The following is a 19,491-nucleotide window of genomic DNA, read 5'->3' on the forward strand; positions in this document are numbered from 1 at the left end:
CTGGAAACTTGACCTTTGATTCCTATCTCACAATACGCTTGGGAAGTGGAATAGTTTTGCACCAATTTCTTGCACCTGGTAAACAAGTAGGCAGAGAAGAGTGGTATGTAAAGGATGTAAAACCATGCAAAAGATGACTTATTGAAAAATACAGAAAACACAAAATAAAAATCGTTCCTCATTATTAGGTGAAATGTTGTTGGGGAACAGAATATTTGCACAGTGCTAAACCATCAGCCCTCAGATTACTTACTGACTGCAAAGGGGAAAATAGATGCTTACAATAGAGAGATAGGACTGCCACCACCAAGTCTTCAAACCTGACCACAGTAACTGTAGGACAACCTGATGTGATGCACGGTCGACCACATAATAACATCTTAAAAGTATTCACTTTTTATTGAAATATAGTTGGTATACAACATTCTGTAACCTTCAGGTGTACTACATAGTGATTTTATATTTGCATACATTATGAAATGAACATGATAAGTCCAGTAACCATCTGTTCCCATAAAAAGTTATTACAATATTATGGACCATATTCCTTATGCTGTATACTATATCCCTGTGGCTTATTTATTTTGTAACTGGAGGTTTGTACTTCTTTTTTCTCTTTTTTTTTTTTTTTTTTTTTTTTTTTGCGGTACGCGGGCCTCTCACTGCTGTGGCCTCTCCCGTTGCGGAGCACAGGCTCCGGACGCGCAGGCTCAGCGGCCTTGGCTCACGGGCCCAGCTGCTCCGCGGCATGTGGGATCTTCCCGAACCAGGGCACAAACCCGTGTCCCCTGCATCGGCAGGCGGACTCTCAACCACCACGCCACCAGGGAAGCCCCGGTTTGTACTTCTTAATCCCCTTCATCTATATAGAATATATTCCTAGAACAAGTGGGGAAAATTAAATAGGAATGGAACACTCGATATTATCATAAAATTGCTAATTTTCTTAAGTGTAATAATAGTGTTATGGTTATATAGGAGAATGTCTTAGGAGATACATGCTTTAATGTTTAAAGGCAAAGTGTTGTAATGTCTGTAACTTACTTGCAAATAGTGATGCAAAAAAAGGTGGGTGTGTTCATGGCCGTGGGTATGAGTGTATGGATGTGGATGTATGGGTGTGCCTGCCCACCTATGTGGAGAGAGAGAGAAAGCAAATGTAGCAAAACATTAACCATTGTCAAATCTAGGTAGAGGGTATATAGGCATTCATTGAACTATTCTTATTTTTGTTTATTTAAACATTTTCATAATAATAAAAGCTAGAAACAAAATAAAATTTTAAAAGTCACACTACTCCCAGAAATACTCCTGCTAACATGTTGGTTTAAATCCTTTGAGCCTTTTTTTTTTACATGCACAGATGACTTTTCCTTTAAACGAAAACAAGAAACAACACAGGATCAAATATACATTGGTACCTGTTCATTTATTCAGTTAAATAAATTAACAAATGTTTATTTAAATATATCTTCCACAGGCCAGGTACATAAATAAAAAGATAACTTTGAGTTTTCACTGAATGTACCGTAAGAATTCAGTGTGCCTCATTTATTACAGCTATAGTTTGTAAAATTCATTTAAGAGTAAATAGATGAAAATTTGTAAACTTTTAGTAACTGCATTATATCTACGGGCATCCTCATCATGAAACATCATTGCCAAATTTAATAAGATTTTTGTTGGCATTAAAAACTTCTGCTGTTTATTCGTTTAACAAATATTTACTGTCTGTATTGTTCAGTTCCAGGTGCTGTGGGTATATAGGTGTCAAAAACCAACTCTGCCCCTCTGAAGCTCACTCTGACACAGGATCTGAAATGTATTAGTACCCTGATTGAAAGGGCAGGGACTGGGAAGTCCAGAAAATGGGTTCCTAATTTACCCACTAGTGGATTCCACAGGAGCTTCATGGAGGAAGTGACGTTTAAATTGAGATTTGAAGGATGGATAGGAGTTAGATTCATGTATCGCTAAATTGGAACATGGGCTCTGGGGTTACGTAGCTTGATACAGACCTCAGGCAAATTGCTTAACCAGCCACCTCCACTTGAGCTGAGGCACTTCTCTGAGAACCCCCTGTGAACTCTAAGGGCTACAATTGCGAGGAACGAAGAACCCCCAGCACTCCAGAGTCAGGACCAGGTGGGGCGAATCAACAGGGTCTCCCCGACAGCCCCGCCCCGCTGAGCGCAAGCGCCAGCACGCTCAACCCTGATTGGCCCGCTCTCCCAGCTCGCCGGCAACACTGTGTCCAATCGGCGTGGCGCTTGTTGAACGGCGGCGGCGACCGACGTATACAAGGGGCTTGAGCGGCTCGTGGAGAGCGCGGCCGGTTGCGCCATGAACTTAGGGTAAGCTGTGGAGAGAAAGGTGGTAGTCCGTGGAGAGCGGGTGAGGCTGGGTTGGCTCTTGGAGCCCTTCGCGGGGAGCCTTCCAGGCCTGCGGCGCCCCAAGCAGCAGTGCCCGGCTTCCTGAGGTTGAGGGGGCGAGGGGCTGGGTCGGCCTTTACAGCCTCCGCAGACTTCCGTTTTCCAGTTAATAACTCACGAAACTGTCCGTGCCTCCTTTCCGCCTCCTCATTTACTTCAGGAGGGAGAGGGAGGAGAGGCGTGAGAGGAGATAAAAGGTGAGGGCAGGTGGAGAGATAAAGCGTAGCGGCTTCCTGGGGAGAAATCCTGGCTCAGGCCCTGGTGCTTTGCGACCCTGTGTGGGGGTTCTTTGCAGAGTGTGGGAGCGCCCAGAGGAGCTTAGCGGCCTACGTACGTGCTGGGAGCCGAGGCTTCTCGAGGAGTCGTGTATCACCGGTGCCTGGCACCTCATAGGCCCTCATTAAGTAGTGGTTGAGTAAATAAAAAGGACTGTTGCGTGGTTTATCACCACTGGGATGTTTGATATTTCAAGAAGATGAAAAGTCTTCAAACTTACACGTGTGCACCTCGTTTAGCAAATGGTTTCTGTGTTCTAGAATCTAGGGATAAGAAACAAGACAGTCTGCCCCTGAAGGTGTTTGCAACGCGGTAGTGCTGAATAGACGGTTTCATTCAAGGTCTTTCTTTTGCTTAAGTTTCACCGACATAAACATGAACTGTTTGTAACCGTGCTACCGGGAAACCCTTAAAACCCATTCTTTATGGTATTTTTATCTTAGTAAGTTGAAATCGTTTGAGTAAGTTGAAATTGTTTGATTTCCCCAACCTTAGCATCACCGCAAATTTCGTGTTCCCTTTTATTGGCCCGCGAGATTTAATTTTGTCGCTTGGACGTCATTTTTGTCCCTGTTGATATGTATTGACGTACGTCTATTCTCTCTCTCTCACTAAAACAATAAAATAACTGTGTGTACTGCTGGTTTTGTTTTCAGTGGAATTTTTATTGGGACGTTAACAGACGTACAAGTTTCGTTGGTAGTATCTACTGTTACTTTGTGCTCTTGGCGTTTGACAGGCACAGATAAAGTATAGCGGGCAAAGTTTATTATAGGTGTATTGCTGTGATAGTTACAAAAGTGTCACTAAGTGTGAATGTGTATTAGTTGAAATATTCAGAATAGAGTAGAACTCCATGCTCAAGCAGTTAATAACCCTGGTGGCAGTCTTACAGCTTCATTTTCAAATACTGCTCTAACAGGCCATAGAATGTGTTAGTCATGAGACCATTATGAAGCTAATAAATGGTAGCTAGATGTGTTTTGCTCCATTAACATAGGTGAGGAGTTTTGTAACAGCATTATTTTTTCCAGTCTAGAGTTAGAAGAACTAAATGATGTTACGATAACCAGATTAATTTATTCCTTGTCAGTAACCAAATGAAGTTTCAGATTAAAGATGAGAAATTGTTGGAAAGTTTCAGTAATTTTCTCCATGAAGTTTTTGATTTTATGTTGAATTGAAAAGTGTTTTAAATTAAAAGAATGGTTTCAACTATACATCAATTTTTAAAAGAAAAATAAACATCTATAGAAATTTTTTTTAAAAACGTTTTAATATTTACAAGATTCCTTTATAAATTCAGGAGAACAAATTTACTTTCAAGGTTCAACTGAGCATTTCTGTCTATTTAAAATGTTGCTGCTTCTTAAAAATGACAGACAACTTTCTTTTATTTTGCAGAGATGGTTTAAAGCTTGAAACTGAATTATTGGATGGAAAAACCAAGCTAATACTGTCTCCATATGGTATGCTATATTACTAGAAATCGAAAATACTAACTTTTAAATTCCTACGAAAAATGTGTAGCTGTTTAACAGATTTTTTGCTTGTAGGGGAATATTTAAATGACACTTTGAAAAAAAGCTGGTTTCCCTAACTTCCTCAAATTTATTTTTAGCCAAGTAAAGTCACATTACATCATTGCTTACCACTGTCAGTATTTATTCATGGAATTTAATGTTCCAGTATATTTCATTTGTAATGTTTCTTTATTATATTTGTATACAGCACATATGCTTATTGCCTAATGAATAATCTAGGTAAAACTTATGCAGTTATGTTCTGTGCATGTAAAGAATGTATTGTTTGAGAAAATTTATAATAAGACCATAGTTTTAAAGTCATTTTTAGTTTTAAAGCGCAGAGTATGCTTTGGTACTCTTTTCATTCACATTATTTTCTTTTTCTCTGATCTGTTTATAATTTTACCTTGGAAAATAAACAAAAATGAAATATAAATACTTGAACCACACTGTAAAAGAACACTCAGGCAGGACCTAAAGTTAATGCTTTGAGGGTTAATATTTTTACTTAATATCTTCTTAAAATAATGTTAATTAAAATTTTCTTTTGTGACTGCCTTAGTATGTTCTTGGTTGATAGTTTAGTAATTTTTTTTTTCTCTTGTAGAACATAAATCAAAAATTTCTGTAAAGGTAAGCCAAATGACTTTGACCTGACTTCTTTTCAAATGTAAAATGCAGTTTACTTTACAGTGGTTTGAAAATAATTCCTGTCAAACTGTTACACAGGGTTTGGAATGATGATGAAAAGTTATTATATCCTTGCTTTCAGGCTGGTCCTTTTACAGAAATAGATTCATAATTTTTCAGTTTAAAAAGCCTCCTAGAACTCACTTCTCTAGATCAGTTCTGTCCAGTAACACTTTCTGCAGTGATGGAAATGTTCTAAAATCAGTGCTGTCCAATATGATAGTCAGCCACTAGCCATGTGTAGTTATTAAGCACTTGAATGTGGCCAGTGTGACTAAGGAAGTGAATTTTTAATTCACTTGTTTGATTTTTAATTTAATGGCTACTGTACTGGACAGTGCAACTCGTGACATCTTTAAAAATAGTCAAACTTTAAAGCAAAATTTTTTTTTTCATACTCAAATGGCATTTTCCCACACCAAAAAGATGTATTTGATTGACAAAATCTTACATGCATTTAGCTTCCTCCTCTAAGAGGTTACACTTGAGTTAAATAATAGTTTTCCTTTTAAATTATTTTTCTTTATCAGGAGCCCACAGAGCCTTTTTCTACAAAATACATTACTGCTTCAAAATTTTGATACCACTACTTTTCTTGTTTCCCATTTCTTTTTCCATTAAGCAGCAGAAATTTCTACTGTCCCCCTCTATAACTTACTGTAGCCCATTTTATTTTGCAGTATCTTAAAGTCTGTCTTTCCGTATCTTGACTAGAGACTGCTTTGGGTGATGCGGCCCTTTTCTCTTCAACTCTGAACCCCTGATGGCTTTGCTGTTTCTTCCTGGTTTAATCAAGGTGGAAAAGTTGCTTGAGAACCCAAGATATCAATTACTTGATAAATGGGTAATGCTGATCAGAGTAATTCCACAAGCTACCTATAAAAATTATTATATGCACACACACACACATACACAGTATATACATACCCTGTGTGTTCCCTTAATCACAGAATATAGATTGTATAGTTTTTTCCTAACCCTGCGCTATTAAAATATTGCAACTAACTGTTCTTATTTGAGTCACATTAACAAATACAGTGCTCCTTTTCATGCTCCTAGATAGAAATCAACTATTACACATAGTTTTTTTTTATCTTCACCTGACCTCAATTCTGTCGCACACGTTCCCTCTTCTGTTGTGTCCTTAATGGATGTGCTATGGTCACTACATTTGTGAAGATATTTCATTATCTTTTTAACCAACTTAGAACATCTGGAGATCCCCTTTTATGCCTGTAATAAACAAAGTTACTAGTCTTGGACTTTTTGTAGAATCATTACAAAATTCTTTTAGCAGTTTAGGGATTTTTTTATTCTAGGATTCTTCTTTCCAGAGTAACTAATAAGTCTCTGCTGATATTGATCTTAAATTATTTATTGTCTTAAAGCAGATTATTTGAGTTTATTTCTCTTGCTTTTGGGACTCCAAAATACTGATGCATGGTAACTATGTGAAGTGATGGGTATGTTAATTAGCTTGATTGTGGTGATTATTTCACAATGTATACATATATCAAATCATCAAATTTTACACTTTAAATATATATGATTTTTAATGGTCAATTAAATCTCAGTAAAGCTGGAAAAAAATACTGATGCAACCTAAATCTCCTTTTTATATTGACTTTATTTCAAGGAGCTTCTCTTCCCTTATTTACAGAGGTTCCTGAGATGCTTATTTCTTTCTTTGCTCTTCACAGAAGACAAAAACCAAAAACAGTAGTGCTGTCTTCCTTTTTTTGTTTTAATCAGTTTTTTAGTTTCCAAAATCTCACAGTTCTGTAGATACATGTTGAATTCTCTTTTCTGTAAGTTATTCATGAATTCACTCATCATAGTGCTTTTCTTCTACTGGGGTAAGCTAAGTGACTATACTACCTACATTTTTGTTTTTCCTCTTCCTCACAGGTTGAATTACTGTCGTGTACATAGTGTGCTCTTTAAACACTGAACTCTATCTCATCATCATGAAGTTTAACAAACTGTGGTCAGAGTACTTTAATTCTTTCAAAATCTCTCCTGTACTTTTCTTTAATCTGTGGTAGTAAATATGAAGTAAAGATGGTTACCAGTCTAATTTCTTAAGCTTTTATAGAAAGATAAATGAGAGAAATATTAATGATTCAGTGTCATGGGTAATTTATACATTCTGACCTCAAAATTATCTCACAATTAGTTGAAATATAAAACATCTTAAAATTTTCGCAGGTATTTCTATGTGTGAGAGTCAATAGTAACACACTAAAAGATGTATACAATATTAGTGCTAGGTAGCACATTTTATATTTTAAAATGTTAATCTTCTCTGATTCTTTCTGGCGTTGGGATCCTGGCCCCATATAAATTGTGAAGTTGGCCAGCGTTAAATGCGTTGGACGCTGTCTTTATATATTTTTTTAATATTAGGAAAAGTACTGGTACAATCAAAACTAGGTAAGAGAGCAGCATGCTACCTAAAAATGTTTATGATGTGAAGACCTATTTGATGTATTAAAATTCATCTAATCCAGTAAACACTTGGGAGATGATTTGGGCTAGAGATTGCTTTTTCCTATTAATTAAGCTGAACATAATTGAATATTTATTTGGTAGTTCATGGATTTTTTTGCTGCCTCCACTCATTGCTCTTCTCTGGCATTAAGCTACAAATGTATTCAGGATTGAGCTGCATGTATATTGATCTCATGCCAGACATTGCTACCCCCCTTTTTTATTACATAATTTTTAGATGACTTTTTCTGTATGTTACTTCTGATTTAAGTGGAATGTGGCAAAATAGTTCTAGTTAAATTGGAGCTCCAATTAATAGGTTTCTGTTTAACAAGGATTTACTGCAGCTGTAAAACTCCATATGTGTGTACAGCTCCATTCTTGGCTTTATTTGTTCTGTGACTGAGAGAAAAATGGAGTAAAACCTAGTCCATGTTTCCTAGAAGCAGGGGTGTCAGTCAGGTAAATAACTATATAATACAAGTACAATAAAACGTGTGCCATACTAGGGTTATAAAAAGAAGAAAACTGTGGAAAGCAGGTCTTTGTGGTTAAGGGAGACAGGGAATGCTTCATAAATGAGGTGACACTTTAATTAGAACTTAAAAGGTGAAGGAGATTTTCATAGTGAAAGAAGTAGGGTGGTATATTCTAAACTCAGAGAAAATAGTGGGCAAAAATACCAAGGTACAAAACAATTTGCATTTGGGGGATAGTGTGTATATCAGCGGGGAGTGTAGAACATAAAACTTAGGGAGGGTGGTTACAATCACAAGGAGTTTAAATGTATACACAGAGGGTTTGAACTTATTTGATTTGCATGTAGGGAGCATTAAAGAATTTTTGAAAAGTAGACTAGATATGATTTGTGTTGTAGGAACGGGCTTCAGGCAGTTCTGTGAAGGACAGATTATCATAACACGGACACTACTTAAGGGACAATTATATTAGTCCAGGGAGAGTCTTATGAGACCCTGAAGCATGGTGGCTAGCAGAATGGAAAGAAGGGGACAAAATTGAGAGACTTTTAAGATACGTTTAGGGAATACACTACACTTCTTAGCAGTTTGAGTGAGAAACTGATTAGAGAACTGAAATACTCAGCTGTTAATGATCCCAAAAATGTCAGTATGAGTCAAAGAAGGGTAGGATTAGTAATAGCTGTAGTCGTTGGAGACTGGGGTGGAGCTTAGCTCTGTAACCTACGTGTAGTCTGCTGATAATTTGCCTAATCCACACAGTGGTTTTCAAAAACTAGAATGAATTGTGAGTGTCTAAAAAAATGGAACTTTTAAGGTAAAATATGGCATTCTTGGTTCTCTTGAAATACTGGATGATCTAGCAAGTAGACTCAGATTCCTCTTTGGCAATGTAGGCTGCTTCTGAGGGGTGGCTGCCTCCTTTAGACAGAAAAGTGCTCTTCAATTATCCTAGTTCCCACCCAGGCTAATTTACACTACGTATTTAAATTTGCCACCTCTCATTTAGAGTTAGTTATAGAAACATAGCCACAGAGATAGGAGGGTAAAAGCGCATTTTAGATTGTGGTATTGGTATTATCAAAAGTCTAAAGCCTGGAATAAAAGGGTATAGGTGAGGTGAAGAGGGTGAGAAAGAGATTTTTACTACTGATAATACAGGTACATTTTGAAAAGAAAGGTAAAATGGGGTTGATTCATTGGTCAAAGTGTGGTTGTGTATTATGTCATTTTTGAAAGACAAGGACATTGGGATATGATAAGCCAGATGAAAGCCATGTGGCATCTACCCCACTCCTTGATAACAAGAATCTTGTCTTACTCATTTTATACCTCCAACGTCTTTCCCATAGTGTTGCTCACCTAAAAAGCAACACTTAGTATTTATTGAATGACTGTTGAATTATTTTATGTTAGATGGGTTTGCAGAAATGTACAGTTGGATAGATTTGAGATAAGCTGTAATCAGTAGTGTGGTAATGAAAACCTGAATTTAGGTGTATTGTCATGTAAAAGGGGAGAAAAAGATATTTGGAAGGAAAGGAAGAAATGACCAGTACTTGCTGGTAAGCTAAAGAAGACCGTGAAGGAGGATAAAGAGTCAAAGATGACTCTATGGTTGCTGGTCTGAAAGACTAGAACAACAGTGCTACAGAAATGAGATATTTTGGAGAGGGGAGCTAATTTGTGGGAGAGAGATAAAGAATCCAGTCTTTAAAATGGTATGGTTGAAGATAGTAATTCAACAAAAATTTACTGAAACCTACCCTGTTCCACTGACTGTTCAGATACTGGGGACACAGCAGTAGACAAAGCAAACAAAAATCTCTGCCCTGGGCTTCCCTGGTGGCACAGTGGTTAAGAATCTGCCTGCTAATGCAGGGGACATGGGTTCGGGCCCTGGTCCGGGGAGATCCCACATGCCGCGGAGCAACTAAGCCTGTGTGCCACGATTACTGAAGCCCGCGCGCCTAGAGCCCGTGCTCCACAACAAGAGAAGCCACGGCAATGAGAAGTCCGCGCACTGCAACAAAGAGTAGCCCCCGCTTGCTGCAACTAGACAAAGCCGCGGGCAGCAATGAAGACCCAATGCAGCTAAAAATAAATAAAATAAATAAATTAAAAAAAAATCTCTTCCCTGTAGTGTTTACGTTAGAAAAAGGTGGGAACTTCCCTGGTAGCGCAGTGATTAAGAATCTGCCTGCCAGTGCAGGGGACACGGGATCCATCCCTGGTCTTGGAAGAGCCCACATGCTGCGGAGCAACTAAGCCCGTGTGTCACAACTACTGAGCCTGTGCTCTAGAGCCCACGAGCCACAACTACTGAAGCCCGCACGCCTAGAGCCCATGCTCCGCAACGAGAGAAGCCACTGCAATGAGAAGCCCACGCTCCGCAACGAGAGAAGCCACTGCAATGAGAAGCCCATGCACCTCAAAGAAGAGTATCCCCGCTTGCCACAACTAGAGAGAGCTCGTGCACAGCAATGAAGACCCGATGCAGCCAAAAATAATAAATTTTTAAAAAGGTGGAATGGGCAGAAAATAATCAAAATAAATATAGAATATTACAGGACAAAAGTGCTATAGAGAAACATGAGAGAAAGGGAAGGGGCATGGTCATTTCAGGGGCATGGTAGCCTTGGGAAAGTGGGGAGTGCTAGGGAGGTGGGAGTGAAGTTAGAGCAGGAAGCCTGCAATTTTTAATAGGGTGTTCAGAGAAGACCTCACTGAGCCAGTGATGTTGAGCCAAGATTTGAACATGGTGAGTGAATGAGCCATGTGACTACTGCTAAGGCCTATGACTGGAGGTTCTTATTGAAATTGAGATTATTACAGTTATGGGTAGTTACAAGGTCAGTATAAGATATCACTGTGGCAATGAGTAACTGAGGTAGCATGGAAGACAAGAGTATAGGAACAGAGGTCAAGGAAATGAGGCCAGGGTATTGAAAGAACATGAAAGCACCAATAATTAAGACAGGAGTTAGGTTAGAGTGAGGGATGGTGACCCACAAGCTAAGTTATTCAAGGAATAAGGGCTAGTAACCTACCGGTGTATAAATGCCTGTAAAGAAAGATAGTGTGGGTGTTAGAATCATGACATGAGATTCAAAGCTGAAGCAGAATGCACTGTAAACACCTAGAATGAAAGTTGTTATGTAATCTTCGTTATCCTGAAATAAAATAATAATTTCCAGTTGTTAATGAAGCTTTCAAGTGGAGATTTGCGAAGGTTGAGTGTTAGTTTCTTATGGATGTATTATCTAACTAGCAAAATGAGAAAAAAAAGTTTCGAAGCCTGACTTATCACTGACTATATAAAGATAATTGTTGATTTTTCGTGGGCTCTTGTAAAGAATAAATTTCTGGTGTTTTAGCAGATGGGAAATAAGACCAAGATTGCAAAATGTCCTTTAAGAAATAAACAAACTGGATACATTCTGAAATCACAAAATACTTGTGTCAGGAGTGAAAAACTTTCGCAAAAGAAGAGAATTGGTTCAGAAACTTCATTGGCAAAAAGTGAAAAAAATAGTATGACTTTTTCACCCACTAAGGATTTATGCAAGCAGTATGCAGATAAAGACCATCTTCATATCCAGAAAGAAATTTCACCTGCAACCCCTAATATACAGAAGACTAGAAACAGTATAAATGCATTTGTAGTAGCTAAACAGAAGCCTTGCAAAAAGCACATCACAGCTGAAAATGTGAAGAGCAGTTTGGTGTGTCTAACACAAGGCCAACTACAACAGATTTTGATGACTGTAAACCAAGGAAATAAATCAGTTTCCCTGACTGAGAATGGAAAGAAGGAGGAAACAAGTAAGATTTTTCTGAAGTTTTAATATTAAGTTTATCAATATATAAGTTTTAGAATTTGAGTTTTATTGGATTTTACATAACTGTGCCTCTTAAATTCTAGTTTAATGTAACAATGTTTTAAAATAAATATTCGTTTAGAAAACATTCTCATAGGCAGAATTACTTTTGTAGTTAAAATATGCCATGTTTTAAGGTTAATGCTCAGAATATTATTCTCATGTACCATGGCCTTAAGAAACCTAGTTTCTGTGGATTCTAGATTTTAGTTCAGAAAGCTATTGTACTAATTTTGGAAGGTAGGAGGCTTTACTTACATGAAAACTAATTATGTAAAATGTTCTAAAAAAATTGCTATTGTATTTCTAATGAAAAATGAGGGAATTTTGCTATGAAGATTTGACATGAGTTGCTGAAAAGGATTATTTTCCTGGCCCCGGCTTTTGCTCTTCCTGACTTTCAATCCTTGCTAAGAATTGGCAGCACTATCTTTTTAACCAGCGTAAAACACTGACTTGGAAGTAGTGGCGTATTATATGCCTTCTATTTTAGTAGTCAGGGTATTGTATTATGGTTTTAAAAGCCTTCTAGTTTTAGCTTTGAGCTAAGGAATTGTGACTATGAATAGAAATATTATTAAAATTTTGTTAAGCAACCGTGAAATAAATAAAAATAAAATTAACAGTCACCAGGAAGAGGCCCCACAACTGGTCTGGGAACTAGGTAGCTCCTTAGCACTCCCAAGGGGCTCAAAATGGAGTCATTTGCCTTCTCTTGGTATAGATTATTCTTTGTGAAGTCAGGGAGCTAACTTTTATCTTTAAGGCTAGAATTCTAGTTCAAAGAACAAAAAATAAAAACTTACTAGGCGTAATGAGAGATGATATCAACAAAGTTAAAAGCAGAATTTGCCTAATCATATAATGACCCGCATATTAGATATGCTTTCTCTCCATTGGGAGAACTATCACATTGAGGGATTTTTGAGCCAAGCATATGAGCCCTGTGTAAAACATTTGGAATAGATACAGCTGGGATATAGAGACAGTGGTCCATGGAAAAGATCATCACTGATTGCTTTCCCAGCTAAATGAGAAAAATAAGGGCAAGGTAATGAGTTTTTTATAAAGCTGTTTGCATTTATTCTCCTTTAAGTTGTGATTTGTATTATCATTTATATTATTTGTAAAAGTGTTGTTGGCAAGAGTAAATGGAGGTTTTTTTGGTTGTTGCTTGTTTTCTTATTTGAAACAAAAGTTTGCATGGCTGTGGCCATACCTCTGGGCCATTTAACTTCTGAGGCTCAGTTTCCTCTTTTGACAAAAAGGGAATCGTAATACGCACTGCAAGGACTGCTGTGAGAGGTGATTAATTAGATGATGTGTAAAGCCGTGTTTTTTAAAACTGCGTAACTGTATCAAGATAAGGTATTATAATAGATGTAATTTTAGTATTAATTTTAAAACATGTATTTTACCTTCTAGGTCAGTATAGTCTAAATTTAAACAATATTCCTGATCAGCCAAAGGATGAGAACATCGTGGGACTTCCGCAGAAAACTGAGGCCATTTCATCTGTTCAGGATGAAAAAAAGTCTGTTTTAAATGAAAATCAGGTGACATCTAATCAGTATGAGCAGAAAATTGCCACGTATGTAACTCACATCTATTGTTGTGGGGTCATCTTGGGAATATGGTTTTACTTTTCCTTGACTTGTATGTGAAATATTTACTCTGAAGACTAGAGCTATTTAAAAGTTTATTACTTAATATTTATGGAGTAAGTTGTATAGAAACATATGATAAGGTTTCTGTTATTTTTTGTGTCTTGTCTTAGAGAGAATATATGGAAACCAGCTGACATATTCAGTACTCTGGGAGAAAGAGAACGTGATAGAGGTTTGTTGGAAGCAAAAAAAGCCCAGTGGAGGAAAGAGCTTGGTAGGTAATTATTGCACATTTTATTATAGTTTTGTTGGCTTAAGGAATGTATATTGAGGATGAAGTACATCTTGCAGTATGATATTATCAAAAACCTTGTTTTATAACATTCACCATCTAGAGTAGTTTTCTGCAAGTGGCATAAGAAACTTTGTGATTTCACATTCCCTTATGTTATACCTTTTTGTTTTCTGCTCTGTGGTGTGCACCAAAAGCCACAGATGAACATTAGTATCATCAGTACCCTTCTGGAGCTCAAAGATTCCTAAACATTTCTCATTTCCTGAGAATCCATTTTAATATTTTTCCATTACAGAAATTCTATGGGTTAAAGATGGTTTTATTTAAAAATAATTCATTTTAAAAATTAAAACATTCTAATCAAGAATCATCAATATGATATCAATCAGTATATCCCATACAAAAATAAGCTTATTTCTTTTCTTCAGTCTGTAGACATCATAACAGAAAAAGTTATAATTTCTGTTAAGTAGGGTCTTAAGGTAAGTAAGATAATAACTAAGAAACTCCTGTTACTTCTTGGACTAGACTTAGGGTCCAGGTATCAGAGTTTGGAAAATACATGAGGTAATAGTTGTACTTGGGAATAGTTGTACTAAAAGCATGAAGATGGGATTCACTGTCCACTGAACTGGAAAGTCCTACCAGTTAGTCACAACCCTTCAGGACAGGTGATCTAGAAAAAGATAAGCGAAGAAATAGGGAATGAATTGATGTTGGAAGTCAAAGTAATAGAATAATAAAGAAATTAAATGTATGGTAGCAGTATCAGAAGGTTTGGAGATCTGATGTGTTTTATATCATAATTGCAGCTTTAAATGTTTGTTCAGTACAAATTTGGACACATGATTTTTTGTACCTTTTCAGCAGTTACAAATAATAATGGCTGACATTTATTAAATATTTACTTTGTGTGAGGCCCTATACTGAAAATAGACATCATCATTGCTCTGATTTCACAGAATAAAAAATGGGGTTTAGAGGGATGAACATCATTCTGCCTTCAGTCACACAGCCGGGAAGTGGTTGAACCTGAATTTGACCCCAGGGTTCTCTGACTCCAGAGTTCTAGCTTTTAAGCCTTTTAGTAATAATTAAATGAACATTACTGTAGAGTAGAACCTCACAGTAATTAGCATAATATAAAATATGTTCTGAAAAAATTGCTCCTTATTTATAATTGTAGTAAAACAAACATTTTTACATCCATTTATGCCATACTTAAATTTGGTTCTGATTAAACATTTTCTTTTATTCCATATCCTTAAAATTCTTCTCTGTCTTGTGAGTTAATCTCCTTCTTAAAAAACAGTTTTGATCTGTGTTGGAATCCGCACTCTTTAAGAAGGTCATGATTTGTTTACGTCATTTTTTTTTTTTACAGTTTTTGTATATTTTTTTAAAAAGGACATTATTTACAGATGAACAGGTTGCTTTAAAGAAGAAAGAAAAAGACGCGTCTGAAAAATGGAATAATCCATGGAAAAAATCTGAAAGTGATAAAATAGTATGGGAAAAACTTCAAATTCTCGATCAGGCTAAGGTAAAAGTGTCAAAATCAGGCACTTATGGAATATAAAATACCTTAACTGCACTTTTTTAATGCTAAGCCTTGTTTATATCATACAGCTTTTTTTTTTTTTAATTTATTTATTTATGGTTGCGTTGGGTCTTTGTTGCTGCACGCGGGCTTTTCTCTAGTTGTGGTGAGCGGGGCCTACTCTTCGTTGCGGTGCACGGACATCTCATTGCAATGGCTTCTCTTGTTGTGGAGCATGGGTTCTAGGTGCACGAGCTTCAGTAGTTGTGGCTCACAGGCTCTAGAGCGCAGGCTTCGTAGTTGTGGTGCACGGGCTTAGTTGCTGCACGGCATGTGGGACCTTTCCCGACCAAGGCTTGAACCCGTGTCTCCTGCATTGGCAGGCAAATTCTTAACCACTGTGCCACCAGGGAAGTCCCTCATAAAGCTTATTTTTGAAGCTTATTCATTTTTTTAAAACTCACTTTTCATATGGTATTTTAAAACAACGTTATTTTGAATTAAATTATGACCTCAGCTACTCTGTTTGCATTCTGTAAATAGTCTTACTATGTTAGTAGGTGAGTGTAAAGGCCCCTGGCACCTCCTTTAGGCTCCTATAAAAGAGCTCCACGATGTTATAGATGACCACAAAACTCTACCACTGACCATGTGGTATTCACTACAAGGTTATCAAATCAAACATAAGTGATTGCTTATCAAACATAAGTATATACCATGTGTCCCTCGGGTAGTGCTTTGGGGACCTTTAAATTTTGCATGTATTTAATACTAGACAAAAAAGTACCCTTGTTTATCGTTTTGTTGTTAGACTTCTGCTAGCTATTCTAGCATTCTGTCACAGTCTCCCAGTCAGGTAATGGTGATCCAGGCTGACAGGCATTCACTGCCTAGAGCTAGTCAGATTTTAGAGGTAAGTTCTAAATGTCATTACTTTGAATATATAAGCTCTTTAGTACATGATGACTATATAACTTATTTTCCTTGAAGAAGTGAATATAAATACTCTTTTAAATCACCAGTTAATTTTTATTGAGTGCAGTATGCTCCTTAAATTTTTTTTTAATTTATTTATTTTAATTTTGGCTGCGATGGGTCTTCATTGCTGTGCGCGGGCTTTCTCTAGTTGCAGTGAGCGGGGGCTACTCTTCGTTGCGGTGCTTGGGCTTCTCGTTGTGGTGGCTTCTCACGTTGCAGAGCACGGGCTCTAGGCACGTGGGCTTCAGTAGTTGTGGTGCATGGGCTCAGTAGTTGTGGCTTGCGGGCTCTGGAGCACAGGCTCAGTAGTTGTGGTGCACGGGCTTAGTTGCTCTGCGGCATGTGGGATCTTCCTGGACCAGGGTTCAAACCCGTGTCCCCAGGTTCAAACCCGTGTCCCCTGCATTGGCAGGCGGATTCCTTTTTTTTTTTTTTAACATCTTTATTGGAGTACAATTGCTTTACATTATTGTGTTAGTTTCTGCTGTATAACAGAGTGAGTCAGCTATATGTATACACATATCCCCATATCCCCTCCCTCTTGCGTCTCCCTCCTACCCTCCCTATCCCATCCCTCTAGGTGGTCACAAAGCACCGAGCTGATCTCCCTGTGCTATGCGGCTGCTTCCCACTACCTATCTATTTTACATTTGGTAGTGTATATATGTCAATGCTACTTTCTCACTTCGTCCCAGCATCCCCTTCCCCTTCCCCATGTCCTCAAGTCCATCCTCTACATCTGCATCTTTATTCCTGTCCTGCCCCTAGGTTCTTCAGAACGATTTTTTCTTTTTTTTTTGTTTTTTAGATTCCATATACATGTGTTAGCATACGGTATTTATTTTTCTCTTTCTGACTTGCTTCACTCTGTATGACAGACTCTAGGTCCATCCACCTCACTACAAATAACTCAATTTCATTTCTTTTTATGGCTGAGTAATATTCCATTGTATGTATGTGTCACATCTTCTTTATCCATTCATCTGTCGATGGACACTTAGGTTGCTTCCATGTCCTGGCTATTGTAAATACTGGACAGGCAGATTCTTAACCACTGTGCCACCGGGGAAGCCCTGCTCCTTAAATTTTAAAAAAGTTATTAACTATTTCTTTTTTTCCTTCCTAATGAACATTTACATTTTAACAAATGTATTCTGAAAATAAGGCAGTAACCTAAAGGTATGATTCTGGTGGTAGACATTTTCAGTACTGGTAGAGTTCTTATAGAACCCCGCCAGTTAGATTGTTTGCATGGCAGCTTGTTCTGCTCCATATAGGACTGACTAGCTTACATCAGTTTATAGTCTGTTGATAATTTTACGTTAACAAAAGGAATGAAATATGAATTACGTTTTTCTGTGTTCCCAAAAGCACTTTGACCAAATGTTAAAAGGCAATAAATTAGTCTTTCTAGAAGTTATTTTGGAAAACTCTATAGTTCTGGATGATAATTCTAAGTTTTTAAAGTTTAGAAATTGATGCATGCACATACTACTAAAAACTGCAAATAAAACTACTCATGACGTCATTGAGAATCAGTTGTAAGCTTATTTACTTTTCAACATGAGGATTAAAAAAACTTTAATGCTAAAAATATTAGGTATTTCTGTTACCGAAATGTCAGTTGAAGTGTTAGCATGTCATTTATTATTGCTTATTTTGCATGGCTTTTTAGGTCATTTATTATCTGGGAGTAATCCATACTATGATTGTTAATGAGATAAAGAATTAACCATTTAAGGTGACTTTTAGTTTTTTTGCTTTTTTTTTTGAATGATAGCATGTGTCATTTTTTTTTTATAATCTAGAAAACCAGTAAAGTTATTTATATTTTAGAGTCAGAGATAGGGGTTGGGGATGGGAGAAAGACTAGAAAGGAAATCATATACTAAATCCAGGGTTGGACAACCAAGGATTAGAGTATGATTACCTATGCATATTTTTACTGTTTAAATGTAGTTTTTATGTATTTATGTGTGAATGCTGTAAGATAATGGAGAGGTGCTACTGGGGGGACATGAACTGCAACAAAAAAATCCCCCTTTAAATACCTGAAAGCAGTTGGTTTCATAAATCCCAGCCATAGCCACAACCATTTATATTATTTGAATATTAAGTTAACCTCTTAATGTAATTCAGAGGAGGAGAAATTTAGTTGCAAGCAGAATCATCAAGGCCAATTTTGTTAAAACATGAGATAATGCGGGGCTTCCCTGGTGGCGCAGTGGTTGAGAGTCCACCTGCCGATGCAGGGGACACGGGTTCGTGCCCCGGTCCGGGAAGATCCCACATGCCGCGGAACGGCTAGGCCTGTGAGCCATGGCCGCCGAGCCTGCGCGTCCGGAGCCTGTGGTCCGCAACGGGAGAGGCCACAACAGTGAGAGGCCTGCGTACCGCAAAAAATAAAAATTAAAAAAACATGAGGTAATGCATATTAAGTGCATAAGACAGTGGCTGACATATAACAAGTGTTTAATGAAAGTTTGCTCTAGTTATAATTTACAAAGCACAGGTCCATTCTGAACCCTGAGGCTGCTAAGAGTCAATCCTCTCACCATCTTCCTTTCCTCTCTCCTCTTCTTGATTCTCAGTCTTACTCCTCCTCCCCCAGTTGAATGGTCCTGTATTCTCTTTCCTGTATTGTTCAGCCCAAATGTTTTTTTACACTGTGCAGCTTAACATTTCTTTTTGTGTTTCTAAGAAATTTACTTATAGCCTCAGCCTTTGTGAGAATACGTCACCTCCATGAAACCTTGGCTTTCCCTAATGACTACCCCTTCCTGGGAAGCCTCTTAAGTGAAGGGAGTATATTCTAGCATACTAACATGGGATAGAAAGTGAGGTTATCTTTCTGCTAGCTTCTTACTGCTACCACCAGACCATAGTTGTGCAGTTAGCCAACAAAAAATTCCTCTTAATTTTCGGTGGTAAAAATTTGGTGGTAAAATATACATAACATCAAATTTACCCTTTTGTGGTGGTAAAATATACATAACATAAAATTTACCATTTTAATCATTTTTAAGTGTACAGTTAAGCGGCATTAAGTGCATTCACACTGTGTTGCAACCATCACCACTATCCATCTCCAGAATTTTTTAATCATTCCAAACTGAAACTATACCCATTAAATAGTAACTCCCCATTTCTCCCTCCCCTTAGCCCCTGGCAACCACCATTCTACTTTCTGTCTCTATGAATTTGATTATTCTCAGTATGTTTAGGTGGACTAACACAATATTTGTCCTTTTGTGTCTGACAGATTTCACTTAATGTTTAGAGGGTTCATCCATGTTG

The 19,491-nt window shown here is 37.4% G+C and overlaps 1 protein-coding gene across 10 annotated transcripts in view; it reads left to right on the forward strand.

Moving 5' to 3' along the window:
- Positions 1–2,265: 2,265 nt before the first annotated feature.
- Positions 2,266–19,491, forward strand: part of CCDC66 (coiled-coil domain containing 66) — a 55,112-nt gene continuing 37,886 nt past the window's right edge. For 2 of the 10 annotated variants that reach the window (XM_073811248.1, XM_073811251.1), the window contains exons 1-7: positions 2,266–2,354; positions 4,113–4,177; positions 4,842–4,867; positions 11,271–11,718; positions 13,200–13,365; positions 13,552–13,659; positions 15,084–15,219. In XM_073811248.1, the coding sequence (XP_073667349.1) occupies positions 2,344–2,354; positions 4,113–4,177; positions 4,842–4,867; positions 11,271–11,718; positions 13,200–13,365; positions 13,552–13,659; positions 15,084–15,219 (960 nt within the window). In that variant the 5' untranslated portion in view covers positions 2,266–2,343. Of the gene's footprint in view, positions 2,355–4,112; positions 4,178–4,841; positions 4,868–6,832; positions 11,719–13,199; positions 13,366–13,551; positions 13,660–15,060; positions 15,220–16,027; positions 16,130–19,491 lie in introns of those variants that run through there. The other 8 variants (XM_033865159.2, XM_073811249.1, XM_019947518.3 and 5 more) reach the window with 8 other exon arrangements.

The sequence above is a fragment of the Tursiops truncatus genome, chromosome 10 (assembly GCF_011762595.2).
Source record: "Tursiops truncatus isolate mTurTru1 chromosome 10, mTurTru1.mat.Y, whole genome shotgun sequence".
Lineage (NCBI taxonomy): Eukaryota > Metazoa > Chordata > Mammalia > Artiodactyla > Delphinidae > Tursiops > Tursiops truncatus.